This window comes from Mauremys mutica, chromosome 1 (assembly GCF_020497125.1).
Source record: "Mauremys mutica isolate MM-2020 ecotype Southern chromosome 1, ASM2049712v1, whole genome shotgun sequence".
NCBI classification, from domain to species: Eukaryota; Metazoa; Chordata; order Testudines; family Geoemydidae; genus Mauremys; species Mauremys mutica.
This window is the reverse complement of record NC_059072.1, coordinates 348,059,390-348,078,136: the sequence shown is the minus strand read 5'-3', so window position 1 is coordinate 348,078,136 and position 18,747 is coordinate 348,059,390. Positions and strand designations below refer to the sequence as shown.

General features: G+C 44.0%; 1 protein-coding gene across 1 annotated transcript in view; it reads right to left on the bottom strand.

Annotated features, from left to right (window-relative positions):
- Window positions 1–18,747, bottom strand: part of NARS2 (asparaginyl-tRNA synthetase 2, mitochondrial) — a 77,011-nt gene that overhangs the window by 19,589 nt on the left and 38,675 nt on the right. Inside the window, exon 7 of the mRNA XM_045020873.1 lies at window positions 7,742–7,874. Coding sequence (XP_044876808.1) covers window positions 7,742–7,874 — 133 coding nt within the window. The remainder of the gene's footprint in view (window positions 1–7,741; window positions 7,875–18,747) is intronic.

Below are 18,747 nucleotides of genomic sequence, written 5' to 3'. Positions count from 1 at the left end.
AGGCAAGGGGATGCTGCTGTGTAGCACTGCAGTACCACATCTGCCAGCAGCACCCAGGAGACATACGGTGAGAGTGAGCTGAGCAGGCTCCATGCTTGCTGTGGTATGGCATCTGCACTGGTAACCCAAGAAAAAGGTGATAAACGATTTTTTGCCCCATCAGGCACTGGGAGCTCAACCCAGAATTCCAATGGGTGGCGGAGACTATGGGAATTGTGGGATAGCCACCACAGTGCAACGCTCCGAAAGTCAACACTAGCCTTGGTACTGTGGATGCACACCATCGACTTAATGCACTTAGCAGGGACACACACAATGGACTGTATCAAATTGATTTCTAAAATATCAACATATTAAATTGACCTAATTTTGTAGTGTAGACATACCCAGGGAGTCTGTGGTAGAGTGGGGAACTGAACTCAGAGCTCCTGAGTCCCAGCCCAGTGCACCAACCACAAGCATATCCTTCCTTTGGGGTTTTGTTCTTCTGTGGTACATGTAGAGGAGAATGTGATACCGATGGAGTATGAACATTTGCTATGCCTCCTGCTTTATCTTTCTAATTCACGGCAGCATCCAAACTCCGCAGGCCTGTGTCAGGGATGGAATGGTGCAGTCGGGCTGCAGCTCAGCTGAAGCTGGGACTAAAGCTTTGCACCTCCCAATAAAAGAGAGGTTTTAACACATTCTGAGGCATTCTCTCAGATCACAAGTGGTGACTGTGCCCTCAGTAGCAGAGTCCAGATGTAGCCTGAATCTATTATTTACTCCAGATTACTAGTAGCCATTGGCTAGCCCCACAGTGACTAACTGAACATTTGAGGTGCAGCAATTCCCAGTCAGTAGAACCTGAGGAAGCATGGGCTTGTGGGATGTATACAGGCTTGCAGCAGAGCCGAGGTGTGTGTGGTATACGCAGGTGTTTCAGGGAGGATGAACACACAGCTCCAAAAATCTCTTCTAGGGCCTCTCCACACTGGGGAAATGCCCTCCCAAAATCCTAACAGGATTTAAAACCAGTTCAGCTAAAGCAGGTTTAAACGTGGATTGGAATCACAGTATAGACCAGCTTTTAGGCACTCTGTCCAAGTTCTCCAGCTAGTCTCAACTGGAGAAGGTATTCTTCACCTCCTGTCACAAACTGAAGAAGTGTTGCTGTGCATTATGAAATAGTTGTTGCAAGAGGTGACTGTATTTGTCTCAGTGGGTAAATGGATTCCTACAGGGCTAAACACTACTCTCCGTTACATCTGTACAACTCCATGGAAGGTAATGGGGATGCCTGGATATAAACAACAGAATTTGTCCTCCAGTTTAGAAAGTGTTTGCAAATCCAAATGGCTGAAAGGCCCTACCACATGTAAATGAAGACCGTTACCATTACTGGTACATTAAAGCCAACATTCCTGCAGTTGAACTGATTGAGCAGCAAGTGACCCAGCAGTTGACTTTGTACCCTCTTTAAACTGGCTAGAAAAAGGCTTATGCAAATGAAATTAGGAAAATTAATTGATAATTAGAACAGCCCAGTTTCAAACAGGCAGTGAGGAAGGGATTCTACATTAAGCTTCCTCTTTCTAGGAAATGAAAGTACCATCTGGTACATGAAACCAAAACTTTATTTTGTTTAAGTAGGACTATTTTTTGTTTTTGCTTTGTGCTAAAGTAAAAATTAGGTTCCCACAGCAACCAAGACACGCAGCTTTCTTCTTGCAGGAAAAAAAGTGGGTGGTCTGGGAAAAAACAAGCTGAGAAATATTTCCAAGCTTGAGACTGAGGTTTTATTTTGGCCAAACCAAAACCATGTGGTTCACCCTTTTTCTCTTCCTGACTGCGGTTACTCTTATTTATATATGCACTGCCAAGGTACTTTATAAGGCAAAATCAAGATGAAAGATCTCTTCCCCAAAGGGGCATGTCTTCACTGCAAAGTGACGGTGTGATTGTACCACAGGTAGGGCTACCTGTGCTAGCTTTAATCCAGTTAGCACAGGGAACAACAGGAGTCAAGAAGTGGTAGCATGAGCTAGCAACCCAAGCCACAAGCCCGTCGGTGACCTTGAGAGCATATGTAGGTTGCTAGCCCGTAGTGAATCCCGTGCCACCATGTACACACAACTGTTGTTACCCTGCTACCTAGATTCAAGCCAGCATGCCTATCCGTGCTGCAATAAAACCTTCCTTTGCAGTGAAGATGTACCAACAAGGTTACAATTTTAACTGGACAAGATGGAGGGATGGGAAACAGGATATCACAAAAGCAAGTGGAGGAGTATAGCCAATGCCTTGTTAATTTCATTTCTGTTAGTAGTTTGGTGATGGGATGGAGTGGAGGGGCCAGGTTTATAGGCCTTCTGGAAGAAGTGTGACCTGCAAAGGAAATTTTTTTGGTCTGTTCTCTTTAGGAGAAGGAGCAGCGTGGTGGTGGTGGTGTAATTTTCCCATCCTCCACCCCCAATTTTTTTCCTGCTTTTTTCTTTTTAAACGTTAAAAGTCTCAGCAGGCCTTCCCTGATTTTGCTGGAGGACTTCTTGAAGGTTTCCAATTAGGATTCTGAGCTCAGACCTTAACTTTGTGGTACTCTGCTTGTGACTTTCGATATCCCCAATCTAAGAATACACCTGAAGTGAAAACAGTAGATATTTCAACAAACCTGCAACAAAATTGGAGGTTTGAGACAACAGGGCTGCTGTGCAATGGAGAAGAATGTGTGAGCATCTCTGCTGTCAGCATAAGGCACAGTCACTGATACACTCCCACATGGGACTATTTGTCTACACATTCACCCTGAATCGTGCCCAATGACAATGATGTAGTCTTCGGTTGATTGCAGGTTGCTACATGTTCAAGCAATGTCATGATTCACCCGAGTTTTCATGCACTGATATTCCTCTCCTCTTCATACTTGCTCTCACAAAATGGTGAGACTCATGTCAGATACTCGCTCACCACTGTTGTGTGCATAGCTGTTGTGTAAGGAGCTAAATTTCTAGAGAGCAAGGGCTGTGCTCATGGTGTGTCACAACAGAACAGTCAGCGGTGTCAACCGGCTGTCTACATTGGTCTGTTGCAAGTGAATGATGTGACTGAACACTGTCGTAGGCAAACATATCACCCTGGAAACCAACTCTGGGATCCTAGTTGAGCGCTCTCACGATTTTTGTACAGGAAATGTTTGCCTCAAGAAACAATTGCTCCAAAGGACCAACAGAAATAATTTGTCAGTGAAACAGCTGCAAAGAGAATATTTCTCATTGTGTTGACAATGACGTATTTCCTAATGACAAACACAAAACTTACATTAAAAGCACATTATTAAGGTTGCAAAGTCAAGCAATCAAGTTAGGAAGTGCCCAAATTAAAGTTGCCCATGCAACTGTAACTCAGCCCCCTTGTGCATATGCATAATGATCTTTAATTACATCATTATATACTATTTTTTTCCACAAGACCTCTGCCTCATTAAGTGCACAGGATGAACAGTGCTCACTTAATGAGGAGCTATTTAATAGTTTGTTTTCTCCTAGGCAGCAGCCTTATTTACTACATACTATTCAACCCTGCCCTGAAGACAGAATTATTAATTTCCTCCAGGGCTTATCTATGATGCTCACCATTATGTTATCTGAGTACTTCACAAACATTAATTATCACTACACCCCTTGTGAGGAGAGGCGTATTACCACCCCCATTTTACAGATGGGGAACTGAGGCACATAGAGCTTAAGATCAAAAGTATCCACTAATTTTGGATGCCCAATTTGAGATACCCAGGTTATGATTTTTCAGTGTACTTAGCATAACATATCACTTTATTTGTTCAAAGCACAGCTCCCATTGACTTCAGTTGCAGCTGTGAGTGCTCTGCACTGCTACACATCAGACCCCAGGTGTTTCAAGCTGGGCCCCCAGAAAACGAAGAACACAGAATTAGGGACCACCTGTGAAAAGTGTGGTTGAAGTGGTTTGTCTAGCATCTCACGGAAACTCTGTTGCAGAGGCAGGAATTGAATCTAATTCTTCAGGGCAGCACTCAGTTGCCTTAACTACAAGACTGTCCTTTCTCTTCCTGCAATGCCCTGTCTCATTCACTATGCACCTTCAGACTTCTGTAACAAATGAGGCAAACAACAGCCTCCCCTACTATATAGCACTGATTCACTCCCAAAGCACCAGCCACCACGTGCACTGAATGAGGCAGGGGTCCTGTGGGAAAATATTATGTGACCATGTAATTAAAGACTGTATCATAATGCATATGCACAAGTGGGTTAAATTAAGGTTGCACAGGCAACCTTAATTCTGGCATTTCCTAATTAATGAGTGTTTGACTTTGCAACCCTAATAATGTTCTTTTAATGTCGTTTTTGTGTGTGCAACTGAGTTGGATTTTATGAAAACAAACTGAAATATTCCATCATGTGGTATCATATTAACACCCACATGCGTCATCAGCAGGGTTGGAACCTTTATATGCACTGCATAGACCTCTGCCACTTGAGTTAATGGAGTAACCGACAGCAGTAGTAGGTTGTAATCTCCTATGTGGACCAGCACTAGCGGAGGATGGGGTGCTTTACCAGTGATGCTTTGCACCAGCAGGGGAACTGAGGACTCATTGACCTTGCGCTCCATGCCAGGTGCTGGTGGGCAGTGTGCTCTCACAGGCACAGACTCTTTTGCTAAGAGTCTTATGTAATCATATGACTCCCGCAGCTGGGGCTTTAAGAAAAGACACTGCGTACCACAAGACAGGGGATAAAAATCACAAGAGTTGGTAACATTGTGGGACGGCTCTGGGGACTGTGTAATGCAACACAGTACCTTTCATTTTAGGATGACAGTAAACAAAACAATCACATTCTGAGTGATACTGAATGAAAAGTGGTATGAGCTATCGGTGGTCTATGCGAAATAAGTTTTGCCATTTCAGTCTGTTTCCTAGTGGGCAGGCGTCTACAGCCCCAAAGCCACCACTCCTGTGCTGGAAATAACTAGCCCTTGTTGCTTGTATTAAAGAGGTCAAGGACAGAATGGGCAAAGATCCTGAACTTCTCTCTCACTCACACACTCACACACACCCTCCCCGGGTAAGAGGTCAGCCTCAATGGCAGCAGGGCAGTGCCAGGACTTAGGCCAAAATTTTCACATGCGGGAGCCTGAAGTAAGGCTTGTGTATTCATGTTTACGCCCCTAAACAAATGGCTTGATTTTCAATAGAACTGAGCATCCAAAACTCCCCACTGGTGTTGATGGGAGGTTCAGGTAGTCCACACTTAAGAAAAATCAGACTGTTTGTATTTTGGTACCAAGACATGGATTTAGAAACCTAACCTGAAACACCCACACATGCAAATTTGGCCATCAGTCGCCAGGGCTTTCAACTGGGCATCTTTTGTAAAGCACTAAACTCAGTGACAATAAACTTTCAACAGAAAAGCTGCACGGTGTACTGAGCCGTGCAAAGGTGTTGAATTTAGATCAGTTTCTCTAAAGACTTATGGAGAAACAGAAACTTAACTGAGGCCTTAGTGCAGCTGTCAGGTATTTTTTAATGGCTTGCCCAGTGATTTCAAGAAACAGGAACACTACTTCTTTAAATAAGACCATTACAAGAATAAGTATTTTGCAATCCAGAATGTGACTTGTAGAATAAACCACTGTGATAGGAAGAATTATTTCTCTCACAGTTGATGATGGTGGTCAGAGATTGAGGGGGAAGGGGAGAACCCAGAGAAATTAGGATTTTGCAAGACATTTAACAACAACAAAAATTCTCAAAGTCAAAGGGGCAAAGTTCTTTCCTTCCCCCTAAATAGAGCAAAACCCATAAACCTTTCAGAACTTTGAATTAGTTTTGAATTGTAGAACCTGAGAAATTCTGAAAGATTCTACAAAAAGAACAGGAGTACTTGTGGCACCTTAGAGTCTAGCACATTTTTTTGAGCATAAGCTTTCATGGGCTACAGCCCACTTCATCGGACGCATGCAGTGGAAAATACAGTAGGAAGATACACACACACACACACAACATGAAACAATGGGTGTTACCATACACACTCTAACGACAGTGAGAGTTAAGGTGAGCTATTACCAGCAGGAGAGAAAAAAAACTTTTTGTAGTGGTAATCAAAATGGTTCACTTGCAGCAGTTCACAAGAAGGTGTGAGGAACACTGGGGGGCGGGGTGGGGAATAAACATCGGGACATACTTTTACTTTGTGTAATGACCCATCCACTCCCAGTCTTTATTCAAGCCTAATTTAACAGTGTCCATTTTGCAAATTAATTCCAATTCAGCAGTTCCAATTCAGGATCTACAACCTATCCTAAAGGACAATCCATCACTCTCACAGATCTTGGGAGACAGGCCAGTCCTTGCTTACAGACAGCCCCTCAGCTTGACGCACATACTTACCAGCAACCAGACCACACAACAAAAACACTAACCCAGGAACCTATCCTTGCAACAAAGCCCGTTGCCAATTCTGTCCACATATCATGGGGACACCATCATAGGACCTAATCACATCAGCCACACTATCAGAGGCTCGTTCACCTGCAAATCTACCAATGTGATATATGCCATCACATGCCAGCAATGTCCCTCCGCCATGTACATTGGCCAAACCAGACGGTCTCTATGTAAAAGAATAAATGGATACAAATCAGACGCCAAGAACAGTAACATTCAAAAACCAGTCGGAGAACACTTCAATCTCCCTGGTCACTTGATTACAGACCTAAAAGTCACAATATTACAACAAAAAACTTCAAAAACAGACTCCAACGAGAGACTGCTGAATTGGAATTAATTTGCAAAATGGACACCATTAAATTAGGCTTGAATAAAGACTGGGAGTGGATGGGTCATTACACAACGTAAAAGTATTTCCCGATGTTTATTCCCCCCCCAGTGTTCCTCAACTGCTGCAAATGGACCATTTTGATTACCACTACAAAAAATTTCTCTCTCTCCTGCTGGTAACAGCTCACCTTAACTGATCATTCTTGTTAGAGTTTGTATGGTAACACCCATTGTTTCATGTTCTCTGTGTGTATATCATCTTCCTACTGTATTTTCCACTGCATGCGTCCGATGAAGCTTATGCTCAAATAAATGTGTTAGTCTCTAAGGTGCCACAAGTCCTCCTGTTCTTTTTGTGGACACAGACTAACACGGCTGCTACTCTGAAACCTGAAAGATTCTAATTCTCTATTTCCTCTGGACTGACTCTTCCCCACAAGCCCCAGGAGGTGGGGTCCTCAGAACAACTAGGACAGCGATGTGTAAACTGTGCTTTCTGAGAGCCAGAGGGTGGCATCTGTTTGTGCAAAATGGCTCTCATCTCAGCTTTAGTACACAGGTAAGACCAGCAGTGATTACATGTTTCAGCCTTCGGCTAAAATCAAGGTGGAATATTCCATGCTGGGAATAGTAATCTTTGCAGGTGGTTCCTTTGTATTAAAAATGAGCGCAGTCCTGAAGCATGTCGTAGAAATCTCTGTTTAGCCAATGGCTCACACAGAGCACACTGGATCAGCCCTTTTCTCAAATCCTTCCTCGTTTCCCTTCAATGGCCATTCCTCTGGCCAAAGAGAGCTTAAATGCTTAGCTGCCTTCAACACAACTCCTGATTTATCTAGAAAGATTACAGTAGGTGATAGGAGGTTCACCGAACACAGTGAATGGAGGAGAAAGCTCCAATACCTTTAAAATCACACACAAACTGGTACCTACCTGAAGGATGTCCTGGAGGCTTTCAGTAAAAGACATCTCTGCTTCTACCATGTAGAACTCTGCCAGGTGCCGGCGACTTTGAGAGTTCTCGGCTCGAAAGGTTGGGCCGAAGGTGAACACCTGTGTAAATGCACTGCAATGCAAAACGAAACAAGATGCAGTTTAGACACAAGGTAAGAGAGCAGATTTTGGACTGGGATTAGAGATGGGTACTCTCTATCCAAGTTACACCTACAATCCCATTTTCCTCCCACAATCCCGGAGTAGCTGGGACCTTTCTGTTAAACTGATCAGCAGTGAAACAGTTATCAGCACTGTCATTTAAAATTCCCATCATTATGCTTCAGAGTTAACACACTGAGATAAGTGAGGCAGTTCCCACCTTTTTGCTACTGAGTCAGCCTCATTTAGATAACATATGACATTTGGATGGGTTTTGCCATCCACATTAGTGATCGTTCTTCTTAGTAAATGAGAGCTAACACTGCAGAAACAGATCAGGGTCTCAGAGACATGCTGGCGCATCACAATGCTCAGGACAGACAAAGCTCCAGCTGTCAGACACTATTGTTCCACCACATTATTCACACCTGCTCTTCAGCAGGTTTAACTGACATGGTAGTGGTAAAAATGCCTCAAGCTACTGCAGTCTGGTATACCCGAGGGCTCCCATCACTGATGCAGCTGAACAGGTGCTAGTGGCGACAGGAAATATTTTGTAGTATAGCTGTAACCTTCTCTTACACATTGTGGCTCTCTACCCCCCTCTAATGGCTGGTCCACAGAGGTTTATAGATCTGCAACAGCCTTTGAGATAAATAGACCTGGATCTTTCATTTCAGGCAGTAGAGACTCCTCCTTTTAGATCCATAGGTCCTACGTTCAATCCCCATTTCCAGTGACCCATCTGGGGCATCATGTGACTTAGATGTGCTCAAAGCTTGTCTCCTAATTGTTTGATATTTGCCCAACAGCATTCCATGGAATCTATTTAATCTATTCTCTCTTATGCCACACTCATTAGCATGGAAACCGAGGGCCTTCCAGATCACCATCTTCCTCCACAAAAATCTTCCTACCGAAATTCAACCCCTTTCAGTTTAACTTATTTTTATTTTGGCAAGGTTACATTCAAAGCAGCAAGTTTTCCACTGTGATCTGAAGACTGCCAGATTCATGGAAATTATAATTCAGGAAAGAGAGTCCTGTGGCACCTTATAGACTAACAGACGTTTTGGAGCATGAGCTTTCGTGGGTGAATACCCACTTCGTCGGATCCGACGAAGTGGGTATTCACCCACGAAAGCTCATGCTCCAAAACGTCTGTTAGTCTATAAGGTGCCACAGGACTCTTTGCTGCTTTTACAGACCCAGACTAACACGGCTACCCCTCTGATAATTCAGGAGAGAGCTTCACAGCAATAGGCCAGCGGCTTAAACAGCCTTGTCACCCCTACCCCCACCCTTCAGTAGAAAATAGCTGTGATCGCGGACAGTGGCCTGGGTCTAGATTAGCTGTGCCATTCAGTTTATTCTTTATCTGCCACTATCTTTAACGGTAGGCAGCATATGGGAAAACTTGAACTCTCCTAGTAGAGATTAAGAGTTGCTTGATATTCACGCCAAGCTGTGAAGTGCAGGAGTTGTGCATGTAATCCGAGACGAACTCAGTAAGGGTATATACACTGACAGAGGATGTGCAGCTGATAAAAATCTGATCACAAAAGTTTCTGTTCATGTTAATTCTGATAAACAGAAGGTTTTAAAAAAAACAAACAAACCCTGAGACCATAAAAAATTAAAAGGGCTCAAAAGCGTGTCCAAATAAAGGAACATGCATGTTATTGATCAGTCAGCTCTTCCTTCCGATCTCCATATTGCAAAAGTTTATATGTTACTATTTGGAGGAAATAGCCCTTCTACTGTCCAGTGATTACCAGGAATGAGACAAGTGATAATGCTGTTGGAAAGATCATTTTTCTAGCTCATCACTTATAAGACAAGAGACAACAGATGGATACAGACAGCTGGAGGAGCACAAGGAAACAGGACAATATTGGTCAGCATGATAGACAGTACACCAATGGCCTAACATATCACAGCAAAGGAGAATTTTAAGGAGGCATTTGAAGTAGCTTTGAGCATGTTTATGGGGAGCTCCTCCCAAGCATGAGACACTGGTCCACGACTGGGGTTCTTAAACACTACCATACAGTTAATAACATTCCCAGTTCTCTTAAGACCAGTAGAGTATGTTTACACTGGCATGGCCATCGCTGGCCCAGGTCAGCCTATTCTGGATCGTGGGGCTCAGGCTGCAGAGATATCAAATTGCAGCAGAGACTCAGACTTTAAAGTCAGAAGGGGCCATAGTGATCCTCTAGTCTGACCTCCTGCAAATTGCAGGCTACAGAACCTCATCCACCCACTCCTAACCTCTGGCTGAGTTAATTAAAAACTCAAATCATGATTTAAAGACTCATAGACTTTAAGGTCAGAAGGGACCATTATGATCATCTAGTCTGACCACCTGCACAGTTACAGAGAATCCACCATTTACACTAGTTTAAACCTGCAAGTGACCCATGCGGCACAGGAAGGCGAACCCCTCTGGCCTCGCAGCATCTCTGCCAATCTGACATGGAGGAAAATTCCTTCCAGACTGTAAATATGGTGATCAGTTAGATCCTGAGCACGTGGGCAAGACCCACCAGCCAGACACCCTGCGAAAGAGCCCTCCCCATATAGTACCCCATCACCGGCCACTGGAAATATTTGCGGCTAGCAGTTGCAGATCGGATACATGTCACTGTAGTCAGTCTTCTCATACAACCCCCGCTCCATAAACTTATCAAGCTCAGTCTTGAAGCCAGTTAGGTTTTTGCCACCACAGATCCCCTTGGAAGGCTGGTCCAGAAATTTGTTCCTCTGATGGTTAGAAAGCTTCATCTAATTTCAAGCCTAAATTTATTGATGGCCAGTTTATATCTGTTTATTCTTGTGTCCACACTGGTGCTTAACTTAAATAACTCCTCTTCCTCCCTGGTATTTATTCCTCTGGTGCATTTATAGAGAGCAAACATATCTCCCCTCAGCCTTCTTTTGGTTAGGCTAAACAAACCAAGCTCTTTGAGTCTCCTCTGATTAGGTAGTTTTCCATTCCTTGGATCACCCTACTAGCCCTTCTCTGTACCTGTTCCAGTTTGAATTCATCTTTCTTAAACATGGGAGACCAGAATTGCACACAGTATTCCAGATGAGGTCTTACTAGTGCTTTGTATATTGGTATTAAGACTTCTCTGTCTCTACTGGAAATACTTTGCCTGATGCATCCTAGGAGTGCATTAGTCTTTTTCACATCCGCATCCCATTGGCAGCTCATAGTCATCCTGTGATCAAGCAATACACCCAGGACTTTCTCCTACTCTGTCACATCCTACTGATAAATCCTCAGCTTATAGCAAAAGTTCTTGTTGTTAGTCGCTAAGTGCATGACTTTGCACTGTTAAATTTCACCTCATTTCTATTACTCAGTTTTCAAGGTCGTCCAGATCTTCTTGTATGGTATTCCGGCTCTCCTCAATATTGGCAATACCTCCCAACTTTGTGTCATCCATAAATTTTATTAGCACACTCCCACTTTTTGTGCAAAGCTCATTATAAAAATGTTAAGTAAGATTGGTCCCAAGACCGATCCCTGAGGAGCTCCACTAGTACCCTCCCTCCAGCCTGACAGTTCACCTTTCAGCATGACCCACTGTAGTCTCCTCTTTTAACCAGTTCCTTATCCACCTTTCAATTCTCATATTAATTCCCATCTTGTCCAATTTAATTAATAATTTCCTATGTGGAACTGTATCAAATGCCTTACTGAAATCCAAGTCGATTAAAACTACTGCAATTCCTTTGTCAAAAAAAATCAGTTCTCTTTTCAAAGAAGGAGTTCACATTGGTCTGGCACAATCTACCTTTTGTAACACTGTGCTGTATTTTATCCCAATTACCATTTGGGCTTGAGGTGAAGCCCAGATTCTGAGACCTCATGTGCGGGGCGGGTCTCAGAGGCCAAGCTCCAGCCCAAGCCGAAATGTTTACACTCCTATTTTTAGCTCCACAGCCTGAGCCAGCTGACCCAGTCTCTGAGACTCAGTGCCACAAGTTTTTTAATCACAGTACAGTGTTTGAAAGTGACATTTGAAAATCAGGGGCTTAATTTTCATAAGATTCAGATTCCAAGGCCAGAGAGGACAACTGTGATCATCTAGTCTGACCTCCAGTATAACACAGGCCATAGAACTTCCCCAAAACAATTCCTAGAGCAAATCTTTTAGAAACAGATTCAATCTTGATTTAAAAACGGTCAGCGATGGAGAATCCCAAGGAGTACTGAGCACCCTCAATCCCAACTGAAGTCAATGGGAGCTGACGGTTCTCAGCACCTCTGAAAATCAGGCCCTCTTATGTCCTCAGATGCAATGGAGGTGGGGGCTCTGGGGGGATCGGGGGTGGGGGTGGAAAATACCAGACAAACCCTAACATGTGCCAAAGCGTGGCAGCTGGGGAATTATTGTCTGTAATACTGTCCTGATATATGCTACCACAGGAACACAAAACAGGCTTTGAAACAAGACCCTTGGTAGCCAATTCCACACAAAGCAGGACTGGGCCGACGGTTCACATAGCTAATAGACACCATCTGAATGAAAACAGCACTAGCAGAGTGCAGTGCTACCTTTAATAAACTGCTCTCTCCCCAAAACTGGCATTTGATTTCATTCATTTCTCTTCTCATTCACTCCCAGTCTGGAGCCCAACCACACAAAGCGCACATCCTAAGGCACCAGCATGTTCAATCTAGTAGGGCTTCATCCTGTAAGATGCTGAACACTCTGGTCCTGATCCAGCAAAGCGCTGAGTCACATGCTTAACTGTAGGCATGTGACTGGCCCCATCTAAGTCAATGGAACGACTTCCATGTTCCAAGTTAAGCACATGCCTAAGTGCTTTGTTGGATTGGGGCCAGAGCATTCAGCACCTTGCAGGATTGAGCCCTTGCGGTCCATGTCTTTGTATTGTTCTCAGAGATCATTAGTCAAGTCCGATCTGTGTGTATATTCCCAGGACCAAGGGAAACCAAGACCCAGCAGGAAATGACCATCTCTCTCCACTCCAACAACTCTGTATTATCCTTGCTACTCAAATCTTCCTGGTTCTCTCTCATTTGACCCATGTCGTGGTGAGTAGGCAGGCGGCTGATGGCTGGCTATCCCCACTTTGCTTTCTCAGGGCTCATCTACATGTAGAAGTTACACTGGTTTCACTCAAGCCGATTTACAAAACTATTTCAGGAGCATGTTAAACTGGTAAGAGCTAGGTTTAAACCAATGTAAGAGGCCCAAAGCGACACCAGTTTAAACTGGCTTAAAAGCACCCCTTTAAACCAGCACAGCAACACTACAGACCTGGTCTCAGTCACCCAGCTGCATTGATGACTTTTAGGCTGCAATTCAAATTTAGTTAACAATTCTGCTAATCACTCCTGGGCAAGGAAAGGATCCAGCTCCACCTCTCACAGCGAGGGCTCTGCAGGAATGATAAAGATGGAGTGGATGGGTCATTACACAAAGTAAAACTATTTCCCCATGCTTGTCTTCCCCCCCATTCCTCCCCCCACCCAGTTCCTTATACCTCCTTGTCAAATGCTGGAAAAGGGCCGTTTTCATTACCACTACAAACAGTTATTTTTCTCTCCTGCTGACAACAGCTCACCTCACCTTAACTGATCACTCTCCTTATAATGTATATGGTAACATCCATTGTTTCATGTTCCCTGTGTATATATATATATCTTCCTTTTGTATTTTCCACTACATGCATCCGATGAAGTGAGCTGTAGCCCACAAAAGCTTATGCTACAATAAATTTGTTAGTCTCTAAGGTGCCACAAGTACTCCTATTCTTTTTAAAGATGTCCTTGTGTCACTGAACTACGCAAATATACCTCTGAGCCATTTTACATAGTCAGTTTAATAACCATCACACAGCAAGTTAGGGACAAGGCTGGGAATTAGGACCCAGGAGTCCTGACTCAGGGCTAGCTTCTAGACCACACATACACACATTTATTACTGCTTATTTGTTTTGCTGCAGTGCTCCCAAAGTTGCAGGTGCATTGCCAACACGAAGAGAATCACTGCAATGGGTCTTCAGGGCAGATTTGAGCCAGAAGGCAACCTGTGCTGAGTGGGAATAAATCCTTTTCTGAAACAAGAGTAAGTGGACACAGAATGTGACTTACAAAGATAGTGTTCTCTTTGCTGACCCTCCGCCCCCCTGGTTTGTTCCCAGATGAAAGGCCCTTTCTTAAAAGTCAGTCAAAAACCTAAAAAGCGTTTCAATCCAAGGATGGAAGCAAGGCATGACGTCAATAGAGAGTAGGAGCAGCAGATAAGGATGAGAACGCACCGGAGGCTGAGCTCCCTCAGCATGCTGTCCTCTCTGGAGGAAGGGGAAGCCGAAAAGGAGTGCAAAAAATGCTCATTCTTACACAGTTCCATTGTATTTCACCTGACCTTGCTCATTTTGTGAGGCTTTTATCACCGGGGGCTGACCTGCTCCCCAGGCATTTTCCATAAATGGAGGATTTTGTCCCAATGTCCAAGGCCAAGACTCCCTCTCCCTCAACTGCTGGGCACCAGCTGGCTGCCACTCTGAACTCAGGGGAGGCTGCTCTTAAGCAACGCTGGGGATCATGACAGGCTGTGGGACCTTTCAGGATACAAAGCACTACACGCTGTTGCTTGTTCGAGCAGGCAGAGCCAATGCACACAGGGCCAGGCTGCCAGAGAAGCTGAGCACCCACTGATCCTAAGAAAGTCAGTGGGAGGAAAGGAGATAGAACTGGGCTGCTGGCGGGAGCCGGCGCACATTCTTTATCTGAAACTCCTTTCAAGATGAAAAATGGCTATTTTTTTTAAAACAAACGTTTTTGATGAATATTTATTTTAAAAAACTTGAGAAAAGACAAAACATTTGATTTTGCCCCAACTTCTTCCCCCTCCCCACCCTGCCTTCATTTGAAAAATAGACATGGGGGAGGGGGAGAAAGAGATACGGGGACGGACGACAAAAAGTCCATTTTTTTTAGTTTTTAAAAAAAAACAACGTATTTTTTCAGGCTTGGGGGATTTTTGTTGAAAAAATCAGAAAAATTCATTTGAAATAATTTCCATAAAATATAGTATTTTTGATCAGCTCTACCAATAACTACAGATGTGGAAAGATACATCTCAACCATTTGCTCGTGCAATGCAAGGGTGGCTTGAGGCTTTAGCAGATGGCTGCTGTTTCAGTACTTGATGTGACAAGGTGGAGTTATACTTCCTTCTGTACACAGCCAAAAACAAGCTGCTGTCTGAGATGGTTAGACAAGCAGGGACTCAGAAGTGCCAAACTTCTGCCACCAGCCAGTCAGATCAGGCAGCAGCCTCCTGCACTGTGATTGGCAAGGGGCAAATGGAGCCCTGCGCCCACTGCAGGATGAAGAGCGGGCCCGGAACAATAGCACAACCATACCCAGAGGTCTGGCTCTCTCCAGTTTCAATTTCATCAGCTCTGCTCTTGGTGCAAGGAATTGGGGATAAAGTTATTGAAGCAGGTACCAAACAAAATTAATATAGGATCACTCAGGTCAGCTTGACACAGATCCAGGCATATTCATATAATCTAATCAATAAATATTAATCATTTATTGTATTATTATTATTTATTATTTTATTATATTATTATATTCATATAATCTAATAAATAAATAAATATTAATCATATACTTTGCATTTCTACAGACACCTACCACACCAGGCCCTCTAAGCACTTGACATACACTAACGAATTAAGCCTCACAACACACCTGTGCATTATCCTTACTTTACAGATGAGGAAACCACAGCGCACAGAGGTAAAGTGAATTGCTTCAAGCCATAAGGCCAGCTTATGGTTGGACCACAAATAGAACTGAGATCTGGTAAGCACTACTCCTCTGCATTTACTACATGACGTGTTATTTTCAGTGGAGTTTTGTTTTTCCCTGGTTTTGATTTTCATCAAATCACTTTATTAAAAAAAAATTAAAAAATAAATAAATCAATAAAGCCTCCACATTAGCAATGGCAGCTCAAATCTTTCTGATGAAAGACAGCACACCAGTTTTTAGGCATTAGTTCAAATAACCGTTCCCATGTCTTAGCTAACTGGGACATTTCACAGAGGAATGACACAAAATGTTCCCCAAATTTAGATAAAGTACGTAGCAAAGATCTCATTCAAAACCTGATCATGAGAGGGGCAAAGAACATGACTTTAATGAAAGCTGTTGTGTCGCATCTCTACTCTCTGTGCTGGAAGGAATGCACACCCTTTTCAAATTGCAGTGCAGTGGCTTTAAAGAGTTTTTTAAAGCGTCAAATTTTCAAACTACGTGTAGTCCCTGTACTCTACTGATTGCATGCACCCAAACAGTGCTCAAAAATTACACACACAGCTGCACCGATATACGAATGGAGACACAGTTGAGGCCCCTTTAAAAGTTTGGATCCAAGTATTTAAATCCAGCAGGCTTCAAAACCTACAGCATGGAAAACAAATGAATGACAATACTAAAAACCTGGAAAAAGAAGTGGTTATGGCAACATTCGCCAGGTAGTGTTGCTATCACTTCCACTTTCTTTTTCTTAGGGTGCAAGCACTGTTCATCTTTAAAGAAATGCTTGTTGTTTGTTCTGTGATGCAATTGGTTTTGTTTTAGGGGAGGTGTGGAAAGCAGCAAGAGAGTTTGCTTTTTGACTTAAGTTTACTACACCTCTACCCCGATATAACGCGACCCGATATAAGACGAATTGGGATATAACACGGCAAAGCAGCGCTCGTGGGGATGGGGCTGCGCACTGCGGTGGATCAAAGCAAGTTCGCTATAACACGGTTTCACCTATAACGCGGTAAGATTTTTTGGCTCCCGAGGACAGCATTATATCGGGGTAGAGGTGTACAGTCAGTTCCTGAGATACAGCTGGCTCCCTACGAACCAGGCATTGGTGTTTGGGCTGAGTTTTGAAAGATGGGATCACTTCTGTTCCAGGACTGGTGTATATACACATGCCTGTGAAGCTGCCCTGCAAGGCTCTGAGCTGTGGATGAAGTTCTCTGGCTTGTGTCACACAGAAGGCCAGACTTTGTGGTGCCTTCTGGTCTTAAAATCTATTAATCTGCTACTGCTTAGCAGACGGGTGACAACAGGGAATCAGAGAAAGTGGGTGTTGGGAAAAAGCCTGGGTAGAATTGTGGAAGTCAACGAATGGCTATGCAGGTGGTGTCGGAGAGAAGGCTTTGGATTCTTCAACCATGGGATGGTGTTCCAAGAAGGAGGAATGCTAGGCAGAGACAGGCTCCACCTAACGAAGAGAGGGAAGAGCAATGTGGCCTGCATTGTGCAGGAGGTCAGACTAGATGACCATAATGGTCCCTTCTGACCTTAAGTCTACGAATCTTCACAAGCAGGCTGGCTAACGTAGTGAGGAGGGCTTTAAACTAGGCTCACCAGGGGAAAGAGACCAAAGCCCTGAGGTAAGTGTGGAAATGGGATACTGGGAGAAAGCACGAGCAGGAGAGTGCAAGAGGGGAGGACTCCTGTCTCAGATTGAGAAAGCGGGACGATCAGTGAGTTATCTTAAATGCCTATACACAAATGCAAGAAGCCTGGGAAACAAGCAGAGAGAACTGGAAGTCTGGCACAGTCAAGGAACTATGATGTGATTGGAATAACAGAGACTTGGTGGGATAACTCACATGACTGGAGTACTGTCATGGATGGATATAAACTGTTCAGGAAGGACAGGCAGGGCAGAAAAGGTGGGGGAGTTGCATTGTACATAAGAGAGGAGTATGACTGCTCAGAGCTCCAGTATGAAACTGCAGAAAAACCTGAGAGTCTCTGGATTAAGTTTAGAAGTGTGAGCAACAAGGGGTGATGTCGTGGTGGGAGTCTGCTATAGATTGCAGGCCCTGGTTCTCATGGGACACTTTAATCACCCTGGTATCTGCTGGGAGAGCAATACAGCGGGGCACAGACAATCCAGGAAGTTTTTGGAAAGTGTAGGGGACAATTTCCTGGTGCAAGTGCTGGAGGAACCAACTAGGGGCAGAGCTCTTCTAGACCTGCTACTCACAAACAGGGAAGAATTAGTAGGGGAAGCAAAAGTGGATGGGAACCTGGGAGGCAGTGACCATGAGATGGTCGAGTTCAGGATCCTGACACAAGGAAGAAAGGAGAGGAGCATAATACGGACCCTGGATTTCAGAAAAGCAGACTTTGACTCCCTCAGAGAGTTGATGGGCAGGATCCCCTGGGAGAATAACATGAGGAGGAAAGGAGTCCAGGAGAACTGGTTGTATTTTAAAGAATCCTTATTGAGGTTGCAGGAAAAAAACATCCCGATGTGTAGGAAGAATAGTAAATATGGCAGGCAACCAGCTTGGCTTAACAGTGAAATCCTTGCTGATCTTAAACACAAAAAAGAAGCTTACAAGAAGTGGAAGATTGGACGAATGACCAGGGAGGAGTATAAAAATATTGCTCACGCATGCAGGAGTGAAATCAGGAAGGCCAAATCACACTTGGAGTTGCAGCTTGCAAGAGATGTTAAGAGTAACAAGAAGGGTTTCTTCAGGTATGTTAGGAACAAGAAGAAAGTCAAGGAAAGTGTGGGCCCCTTGCTGAATGAGGGAAGCAACCTAGAGACAGAGGATGTGGAAAAAGCTAATGTACTCAATGATTTTTTTTGCCTCTGTCTTCACAAACAAGGTCAGCTCCTAGACTGCTGCACTGGGCAGCACAGTATGGGGAGGAGGTGATCAGCCCTCTGTGGAGAAAGAAGTGGTTCAGGACTATTTAGAAAAACTGGCCGAGCACAAGTCCACGGGGCTGGATGCGCTGCATCCGAGGGTGCTAAAGG